The sequence below is a fragment of the Dermacentor andersoni genome, chromosome 1 (genome assembly GCF_023375885.2).
Source record: "Dermacentor andersoni chromosome 1, qqDerAnde1_hic_scaffold, whole genome shotgun sequence".
NCBI lineage: Eukaryota > Metazoa > Arthropoda > Arachnida > Ixodida > Ixodidae > Dermacentor > Dermacentor andersoni.
This window is the reverse complement of record NC_092814.1, coordinates 152,484,341-152,494,729: the sequence shown is the minus strand read 5'-3', so window position 1 is coordinate 152,494,729 and position 10,389 is coordinate 152,484,341. Positions and strand designations below refer to the sequence as shown.

At 45.9% G+C, this 10,389-nt stretch overlaps 1 protein-coding gene across 2 annotated transcripts in view; it reads right to left on the bottom strand.

Moving 5' to 3' along the window:
- Positions 1-407: 407 nt before the first annotated feature.
- Positions 408-10,389, bottom strand: part of LOC126546208 (uncharacterized) — a 360,532-nt gene continuing 350,550 nt past the window's right edge. Inside the window, exons 8-10 of one of the 2 annotated variants that reach the window (XR_008608796.2) lie at positions 10,310-10,389; positions 8,972-9,619; positions 408-7,634 (exon numbers count right to left, since the gene is read on the bottom strand). The exon at positions 10,310-10,389 is cut by the window's right edge and continues 60 nt beyond it. Coding sequence is in view for 1 of the 2 variants with exons in the window: in XM_050194359.2 (XP_050050316.1) it covers positions 9,433-9,619; positions 10,310-10,389 (267 nt within the window). In the remaining variant the exon portion in view is untranslated. Of the gene's footprint in view, positions 7,635-8,720; positions 9,620-10,309 lie in introns of those variants that run through there. The other variant, XM_050194359.2, reaches the window with a different exon arrangement.

Below are 10,389 nucleotides of genomic sequence, written 5' to 3'. Positions count from 1 at the left end.
AACTTCGTGAATCATCAGAAATTTACAAAATGCATGGCTTTCTGGACAGCCTGTATTTAAGCCTTCATTTCTGTGCAAGCGGCTTGAAGCATATAGTTACCCGCCGCGGTTGCTTTGGTGTTACGCTGCTAAGCACGAGGTCGCGGGATCAAATCCCGGCCACGGCAGCCGCATTTCGGTGGGAGCGAAATGCAAGAACACCCGTGTACTTAGATTTAGGTGCACGTTGAAAAACGCCACGTGGTCAAAATTAATCCGGAGTCCCCCACTACGGCGTGCCTCATAATCATATCGTGGTTTTCGCACGTAAAACCCCATAATTAAATTTTTAAACATATAATTATACGCATTGTGGCAAAATGTCACGATAGGAGATGGTGAAGTAACTTGCACACTTGGTCAGATAATGTGTGGACGAGACAAACAGAAACAGTTTATTTCAACAATGCAGGGGTAAGAAGTGACGTCATGTAATATATATATATATATATTCAGTGCGGTCGGCGTTATCGCAACTTGGATACCTCAGCAGGCATTCCCCAGCTGTAAAAATAGCGGCGAGCACCGTACATTGCACGTCATCTCAGGCAATACAGCGGACAGGCGTCTCGCTGGCGACGCGCATCATCGGCTGAACGCCGCCTTTTGACAGCATGGGAATGCTCGTCCGTTACAACATGGAAATAAAACCAAAAGTACATTCACCACAAACTGCTGCTTGAAGTTTGCGTATTCCATAGGGCATGTGCACAATGTGGTTGGTTACAAAGTTCAAAGGCGAACAGCACAGGAAGAAACAGACTTTGCAGGTACCCTACAAAGCTAAGCGAGCCCAAGAAAGACACAAGTGTTCGAAAACAAGATGGGCCTTAGTGACACATAGGTAATCCACATTTCATACGCGCCATGTAACAAAACATGAAAATCCATGCCCACGTTCTAGTGGCAAGATGACAGTACCGGTATAAAACATGCTGGGCAACCCTACTCATCTTTTAGTCCCGCACTGATCAAACGCAGTTCCATGTCAAGGTAAATCAGAACGACTTGTTCACCTTTATTTCTGGCGATGGTGAATACATGTATACAACAATAATGAAATGTTACTAGAGTACGCTCTTAAAACAGTTGCACCCTTTGGGGTGTATATTTGCCACGCAACAATACTCTTCATCTGTCTTGCCCGCATTTCCTTTCTTTAACGCTGCGAGCCCGGTACTTCTAAGTCACAAACGGCATGTCCGTTATCAGCATGAGAGAGCATTCTCGACAGGAAAGTAGCGAGCGCAGTGTTTTCAAGAAAGGAGACGCAAGCAAGACAGACGACGATTATCGTTGTGAGGCAAATATACACCCCAAAGGGTGCAACTGTTTTAAGAGTGTAGGAACTTAAATAGTATAGTAACGGATTATATATTTAGTTGGTTTGCGGAAGTGTTTATAACTGAAAACTTCCTCCAGCGTATCAAAAACCCTACTACAGGCTATGCGTTAAGTTTTCTGCATTGAAATCAATATTTTCATGTATCAGACTCAGCGTAGCAAAAATGATACGTTGGGCCTTACAGGGTTAAATGTATAATAGATTCCGCAGATCGACCACGCCTGGGATTCCCTTTACAATATTCCGAAAGTAGACGAAACTGACCTCCTGCAGGCACAGACATATGAAGTGCATGTCGCGTCAGTTTAAACGTCACAACGGAGTAAACAAAAGGGAAGCAAGAAGAAGTGAAAATGAAATGAAACTTGGAAACGAGTAAAAATACAATGCCATAATGAAGTCCCAAGTCCATTCCGCCGGAAGTTAACGAGAATAGTCAGAATATAACACTTGTGTCGGTGAATCCCATAAAAAAATGTACGTGTGTTTCAGTATCTACTTCCTGTGGCCCAGAAGCTCTTCTCACTTATTACCACATATGTGCAGACGACAGCAGGATTCTCTTGAAGCACAGCCCTCGAGAGAATCGTACGAACACTTCCAGCTTGACATGGTTAAACGTCACTGCCATTTGCAAAACTGATGAATGAAATTGTTAGCTGCGGGTAGAAAACTTTGACTGTAGCCTTATCGATTAGCTTTAACAGCTGCTATAGGTGTACCGCTTAACAAAGAGCAGTACACCAGGCCTTTCCTACTTTCTCCTTGCATAATAAAAGAGGAAGAAAAAAAAAGTGGTTCCGTCGACTTTACTACCGTGAAAAGCGCAAGAAATGTCACACACCGAAAAAGAGGCGGCGAAACAGAGCCAGGCAGATGTAAACTATTTTTAGGTGTGCATGTTATGTTGATTAAACAGCAAGAATAGTCAAAATACCTAAATTAGATGAGCAACAGTAACAAATAGTCAAATTTATCAACCTTGTTAGAAAATTAAGACTTACGCTTAAAATTTGGGTAACTTTTGTTTTTGATGACGAGCGGTACGCGCACAATTGACAAAGACTTTGGAGAGCCTCCGAACGCCATAGCTACGAGTGAGCGTTAGTATTTTGAGCTGTTGTAAAGGTGTACCACGAGCCTAAACAACACCAATACTAGCAAGGGTTAATTTTGGCAACTATTGGTCGAGCTGAGCAAATATTTTGGCACAGGAGGGTGGAGTTCAATCGTAACAGCGGAAGTCAGGCGCTTCAAAAGAGAAACCAGAGGATGTACGTTCGCTGTCAAGATGAAAATATGTATTTTTTCCTTCAACACTTTTTTTCTCCTCCTCCTACCGTGCTCCTTTACAGGTTCCCAGAGACTGTTGCAAGATGTAGTTTTGACGCGGTTTTGTCCGCTCTTCGAAATCATTCGTAGCATGACGTGCGGCTACTCTTCAAAGCCCAGCCCTAAGTGTTGAAAAAAAAACTTGCATTATAGAGAAAAGTGAGCTCTATACACCATTTTTATGTGCCATTTTATGCGCTATTTAATCATTTTTTCCGCCTTTCTAACATGCGCTCTGAAGTTGTTGCTTTTGTTTCCTTCCGTCGTATATTAACGCATACTTGGAGCATAAAAGTAGGATCGACGATTTCGTCGGCAACACGGCATATATCTATTAAGAATACTACAAGAAAATAAGAATGTTGCAAGGAGAAAAACTAGCTAATCACGCGGCTTTGATGCGAAGCAAAATACATTTCCTCACCGCCCAATTGACCACTGAAATGATTTTGAACTAAGATCCAGTCAAAAATATTACGCTAGTTCTTTAGTCGCGTATTTACTGGGCACTTCGAGGCAAGCTGCTTTGAAGCTTTCGTAGACAATCTTGCCTGAATACTCATCGCCAGCAGTAACTGTTTTTATAACGGTGGCCCATTTGCAATAGTGTGCGCGGTGAAGTTCCTTGGGTACAGCATTTGATGCCTTCATTTGGTCCGGGTGATGCTGTACAAGAGTATGGCGACTTTTGTGCACTAGACAAAATTCACAAACATGTTTGGCGAGAGCATTCACTCTATATTACAAATAAAGCCGGGGCTAAGGACATGATGCAAACCACTGTAAACTCGACGAGGGATGGTGTACGTGTAGCGCGAAGAGGAATGCAACAGTGCACGGAATACAACCTTGCTACAGTGGCCATAAACTTATGCAAGATGAGAGTATGGAGAACGTTTTCCCAATTAAATGTAGAGAAAACGGGCGTTTGATACACCAAAATGAAAATAAACGAGGCACACATGAGAAAATACACTTCACTAAGCACCTTAGGGCAATCCGTCACAGCCACGCCAACGTGACATAGTGCATGCTTGACAGAATAAAAAGGTTTGATTGGGCCCTGCGTACGTCAGCAGAATGAAGCTAAATCTACTATTAGCAAAGATATATTGTGAGACAAATGCTTGGCTGTGGATGTGGCATAATGGCTGATGGAGAGGCGCATAGGGCAGACGAGGCTATCTCTGCACCCAGAGAGAGTCCGTCAAGATCTACTCCTTCTACCACGTTTCACAGTGGAGCCCGCGGCCCGAACTTGGAACACGAGTGCAAAAACAATCGACGTCACGCCACAGGGTGTCGAGGCACTTCAGCATGCAAGGTTCGGAGCAACAACAGGCCGAGCGCACGCCGTGGCACTCGGCCGAAGGAAAGAGACTTTGACTCTTTTTTTTTTTTCGCTCGACGAGTAATTACGGCTGCCCTACGGAGATTGACCAGGTAATTGTCATGGCTTCTGTCGTGCGCCCTCGATGAACCCGACTTGTCCTGGTGCGCGAGACACCCATTCCAGAACAGCTGCCACAAATTCTTGAGGGAAGCAACCAGCGCGACAATGGCGACGCCACAAGGGGGCGAGGGCGAGTCGCTCGGTATCCGACTCAGTCCGAGATCTCTCCTTGCCGCATCCGTGTTCCCCCGGAAAAGCATTAACCAGTGAACCCGAACGAGCACTGCTCCGCTACCGTTGGCACCCTCATCAGCGTCGCCGTTTTTAACGCCACGATCTTCCCGAATGTCTTGCGTTACTGGGAATCGCTTACGAATATGAACGAGACAAGCGAACACGGAAACAAGAAGAAAACAAAACGTTTTCGCAAGTCCTGGAGGCGATATATAGTGAACTATCAACATACCACCGAGGTCGTGTAAAAGCTACATCTCTGCCAAGTATTTGTGTATCGTTTACTTCTTTCCAGCCGAAAGTGATGACATCTACAATAATTATTACACACAACAACATGCCACACAGTTATAATTTTACTGAATAATTTTTTTTTCTTTCGTGTGCGCACATGGCGCAGGGCACGCCGCATCAACGTGCAGTGGCTGACAAGACGATAGCCAAACACAGACGCAATATTCGCCGACACAAGACGTACACAAAAGCAGGCATTCTGTGGTGTTTACGGAAGAGAAGCAGGTACTTTAAGCCCCCGGAGAAGCCAGGCGAAACGCACCGGGTGTGTTGTGTGCCAAAAGGTAGCCCCCCTCACCCCAACACCGCAGCGTGTGTCTCATAGCATCCCATACCGGTAATACTGGCAATAAAACGTCGAATTTTTACACATGAATACAATGTTATAATGCCGGATAGAATCCTCTACAATTCTGTTATGATATTATTTTAATATGTTGGATAGCTCGAAAATTCTCGCTGTTCACAAGCAGACATGTTTTCGCATCATTGAGTTGGAGATTTATCATGGTTAGCTGAACAATTTATAATACTCTCTCCTATCAACCATGGTGCAGGAGGACTTATATGGCTTTAGCAATGAGAATCATTTTATGTGCATTGTCCTCGATTAATGGCGCTACTTTCACAGACATCTACATAGATTTTAGTTTTTTTACAAACACAAGCAGTCAAGACGGACCATAATAAACCCTTTCAAAGGGTCTTCAGTGCTCAATTTTGCCTCATAAGCAAACCCCTGAGGCCGTAGAAAATGGGTGAAAAAACATATCTGCCTAATCAAGTGTTTCAAGTTGAAATGTTTACAACATCGGTCGGCAACCTTTTCAGGCCAGCGAGCCGAGTCACTGAGAGAAGCCATCATCCAAAAAATGGGTAGACCAGCCGACAGGGGCTGAAAGGAAATAAAAGGCACTCGCACGAAACATCACAGCTGAAAGAAAGTGCATTTACGCTCCCAACGACGAGAAAGCATAACAAGATCTAAAAAAAATTGAATCTCCCTAAGTTTTCGAAACTGCATCCAAAACAGCATGCTAGGTAATTTAGAGTAACTTAAAAATTACGCACGCCGCTGTCACCATTGCGTTGTAAAGTCAGCAAAATCGCCAGCTGCGCAAGTGAGAGCTACGCCGAAGTATTGGCGGAGGCACTCTTTTGTTCGTGACCAAAGTGAGCTTGAGAGCACGGCGATGTGTAGAACGGTGTGCTATGAAGGGGACTTGGGCGAAGGAAGCCTGTCTGGGGTGGAGCCGAGGACCATATGATACCGCTTCACGAGAGACCCGGCTCCCGGACTGCCTATTGCCCAGAGCTTGTTTACGCCTTTTAAGATCCTGTTCTGTACACTTATGAAAGGGCGCAAAAAAAAAAAAAAAAAAAGCTGGAGAACAGGATTGTTCGCGTATTATACGTCCAACGTTTTTGGTATGTCGATTGTGAAGCCGGGCACCTTTAGTCGAAGAACCTTCTCATGGCCTCTGCGGTGTCTTGCAACAACTAAATCAAAGACATCAAACTTTATGAACCAGAAACAGCATATACCGTAAACGTCACTAATGCATTAATCTGTTCACAATATGTAGAAAGCATCACACCATAAAATGCTTGAAGCACAATATTGACTGTAGGAGTGCTGGAAAGAGAAAAACAAACTATACAAAGCTTTTTTTTTTCACACGCAACACTGGTACCTTGTATTTTCATAAACATTAACCTGCGTTACAAGAACCTCGTTTGTCGACACTGCTGGAAGTATCTGGCACGTGCATGGTACAAAGCGATTCTAGATATAATTATTTTTTTTTCATTTCTTCTTTTCTTGCGAAGCAACAGAACACTGACTTCCTTGAAGGCGTACGACAGACTTTGACAGCGGTGAAAAAAGACGGGCGAAATAAAATTCACGGGAGGCACATTCTCTCTAGTATAGTTATCGATAGATGATCATCCGATAGTTACTCCTCTTATCACCTCATGCATGAACATAAAACAAAATTCGGCATACACAGGCTTCTCCCAGAACGGGTGCTATCCTGTAGCTAGCTATATAGTGCGGGGTTTGTTCCGATCACCATTTTTTCAAGTTTAATACACAAAGAGCGAAATGCTCGTACTTGGCACATACAACAGTTCGTAAGGCATTGCCTTTGCAGCACTGTGCTCCATCGTGCGTGAGTTTTTCGGCGATGCGACTTGTCCTACAAAAATCGCACCCTGAGAGCCGGCAGCAATTAGGTAAATAGGCAGAATTTTCCTGAACAACTGGTCAATTCCAATAAGTGGAAACCTATGCACGACTCTGCCATGACTTCCTTAACCGAATCTTGCGTTCATTGTATGGGTGAAATAACAAGGGTTTGCGGGTGGCAGGAGTGGCGTGTAAGAGTGCCGGAGAGTATTGGGCGCACAGTGCGTGAACAAGTCTTGTCTAACACGTCGACACGAGCTTTACGTCTAGTATTGCCAGAGATGTCAAGTAAAAAGTGTCAGTGAGAATATTTTATTGGCACCGCACTCCTGCTTGCGTCTGCAAACAGCACGGTGGAACGTACTGAAATGATTAGTGCTAAGGTTTTAACCCGCAATGCTACAAGAGCGCCTTGTTAAGAGCCCAAGGGATCTTAAGCTTACACTGCAGATATAGTTGAAGGCGTTAGGTGATATTAGAGGCGCTGTCACAACAACACACATCAAACGGCCTTTCTATGCGGACAAAATTATTAAGCCGAAGCGTAAAATTCGTAATGCAACGCTCCATGCAGATAAATCTCGATGAACGCCAGCCTAGTGTCGGCGAATCCGTTGTGAACACAAAAGCTTGAAACTTTTTTTGTTGCGGACTCACGAAACGACAACCAGGAATCCAGGCATCATACAGGCAAGAGCTGGCGAGTAAAATCGCCAGGCTCCAATAGTGGACAGGTACGAAGCTTATGCATTTCCAGGTCGCACTGCTTGCACAAAGCAAAGATTGCCTCCCGTTCCACGAGGATGCTGTTCACGCGGAAGAAAAAAGGAGCACACCCTAATCTCAGCGTGCGCAGCGGGGAAGTATCACTGCGAAGGGGATATTTAATATTCATATTTATAACAGCGCCAAAAAACACGGACAAGAGAGGACACAGGACGAGCGCTGTCCTGAATCATCCGTACCAACTAGCTCGCACCCAAACCCTTCTGAGAATATTTAATATGTCTTTCTTTTTCCTCAATAACAACAAGACGTTCCAGGGATGCCTAAGAAACAATCGCAGCACAGTTTTCCTCGACGCCATGCTAACCTGTGTTTCTGAAATGGCCAGTGATTCTAATGACACAGGCCATTTTTTGGCGGTGGTCAATCAGCACGCTATGTAATAAAACGTAATCAGGGTCGTCGTGATCCAGCTTGTCTGTTACAGGTTAGACGAGATGAAATCCAGCCCGAAAATTGCATATACTGAGCTTTGTTTGGTGCATCACGGTAGCAACGGTCGCTGCGCCATTAAAAGTAAATTTTGCTTTTCTTTGGTTTAGGCATACAAATCAGGGAAAGTAACGAAGGTACCACTCATGAATGAGTAATTTCGCATGAAGGAATAATTTCGAACTGGAGTTAAAGTTATACATATGGGGGCTGTGATGGGCGCTGTATTGTGATGGCTACGCATCTATGCAGATCAAACCGTTTTTCGTTCAAGTCGTATAAAAAGTTAGTAAACGGGCGCTTCTGCATTCCCCGTCTCTCGGGAAGAGAATGCAGTGGCCGGGAAACGGGCCACCAACCTCGTGCTGAGCAGCTAAATGAAACAGCCATCGAGGCACCACGACGATCACCTAATTTGTTCGGTGCAACACGGCTCAGCAAAGAAAGCTTTCGTGTTCGGCAGAGAGAATAAAATAATTACACACGAAAAATAAAAATAAAAACACGCACAATAAAACATTCAGAGCGAATCAGTGCTACCCGAACCACGTTTTACGTTATTTTTTACGCTCTAGTGTCACTAGATCAACCATGATGTGATAAATGTGGTGGCACTTATATTTGAGAAACTTGAAGCCGCCCCCCCCCCCCCCCCCCCCCCAACACCACCCTGATTTACGGAACAATTTATCGAAACCTTCACTTGAAACTTTAACAGCGCAGAATCTTAAGTTCACCAGCCTTCTTATTTTTCATTTTCAACTTAAATCAAAAGACAATATGTTATGCAGAAAACCTGTTTCCAGGTCCCTAAAATGGCTGAGCAGTCATACAGTCTTTTCGGGGACAAATTGAGTCGTAATCCTCACACATTGCGCGCGCGCTGGAAATTTTCGCTATACTACTGATTAGGCTTGAGTTTCACCTCTATGAACCTTGCTTGTTGCTCACAACCAGGACCATAGTTGTCCGAAGAGGTTCTTTCTTTCTTTTTGGTGACAATAGCGAAGCCTCACAGGTTGACACGTTTCGCGCAGCAGCGAGCAGCTGGGCACGAGCGAACGCTGAGTCGGTGCAAGTAGTGCGACATCGGCATTGTTTCGTCGCCCCTCAGGAGGCGCCGACGGTGGACGTGATGGGCGATGTGGTGGATGATGAGTGGTCCCCCAGGATAGAGTGCGGGGGTGAACGGGTGGCGTCGAAGAGGCGTGTCCGAGCGCGCACTCAGCGGCGGATGGCCCGGGCTCTGGGCGGGTGCAGGGGCGGCGGCGACGGCGCCCAGGCGTGCCGCTCGCATTGAAGGCAGCGGGATGGCGATTGTGCGGAACGCCGAACGCTGGCGGCGGCGGTGTCGGGCTCGCTTTTCTGGATGGCGGCAGGGGCTCGTCAGGCGTACTCGGATTCAGACAGGCTCTGCGTCTCGGAGAGCCGTCGCACGGTGCTGGCGTAGTAGTCGTCGGGCAGGTCCTCGGACGGCTGGCCCCGGGCGCTCGCGTACGAGATGGACTTCTGGTAGCTGAAGACCTGCCGCTCCAGGTTGTAGTTCTCAGCCTGGAGGGCGGCTATCTCGCGTCTGCGAGAAAAACAACACCCGTGTGCAAATGGTTGTGCTGAAACGGCTAGGCCGTGAAATGATGGCATGCTAGTTTATCTGCTTGCTGTCAGACAGCGTAGATACAACACACCAGGTGTACTGTAGGATTCCGTCTGCTTACTAAGCGGCGCGTTCGACAAAATGCTTCCGACTCCTGTAAATGCGCATGCCGACTTAAAATGATGAGATATTTATTTACGTCCTCTCCTCGACGGGAAAATATGAATCATGAATGCATTATATAGTTGTTGACTTGAGCTACCAGTAAGCTTATGGAGACGTCGGTTCTCGAAAATAAGGCACGGCCCGCAAGGAAGACCACGGAGACTACAAACACCTGAGGTTTATTTCTCTTCCGGAGCGAAGACAGGCCAGCTCTGACAGTTGGGCGCTCCGATCGCAAGCACGATTTCTCGGACCATCGCGCCACGGGCAGTATAGCTGCCCTAGCAGCCGTCGAGAGGTGCCCCCTTTCTTTCTCTCGAAGGTCGTTACTGCACTCAGTTAAGTATATGATCTCGAGCGACTGAGTGATACATTTTGAAAGACAGTACTTTTCCAAATCTAGAAAAGCATGAACGCCTATCCCTGATTCCCTCTCTCTCTGTCCATACAACTTAAACTTCAGTCGGAGAAGGCCACATCGAAAAATTAGGCGCTGTGACTTACTTCATTTGGTGGCACTGGGTGCGAGCAATGTCGTCATATTTGTGGTATGTGGCTCCGAACAGGAGCTGCGAGTCGAGCCA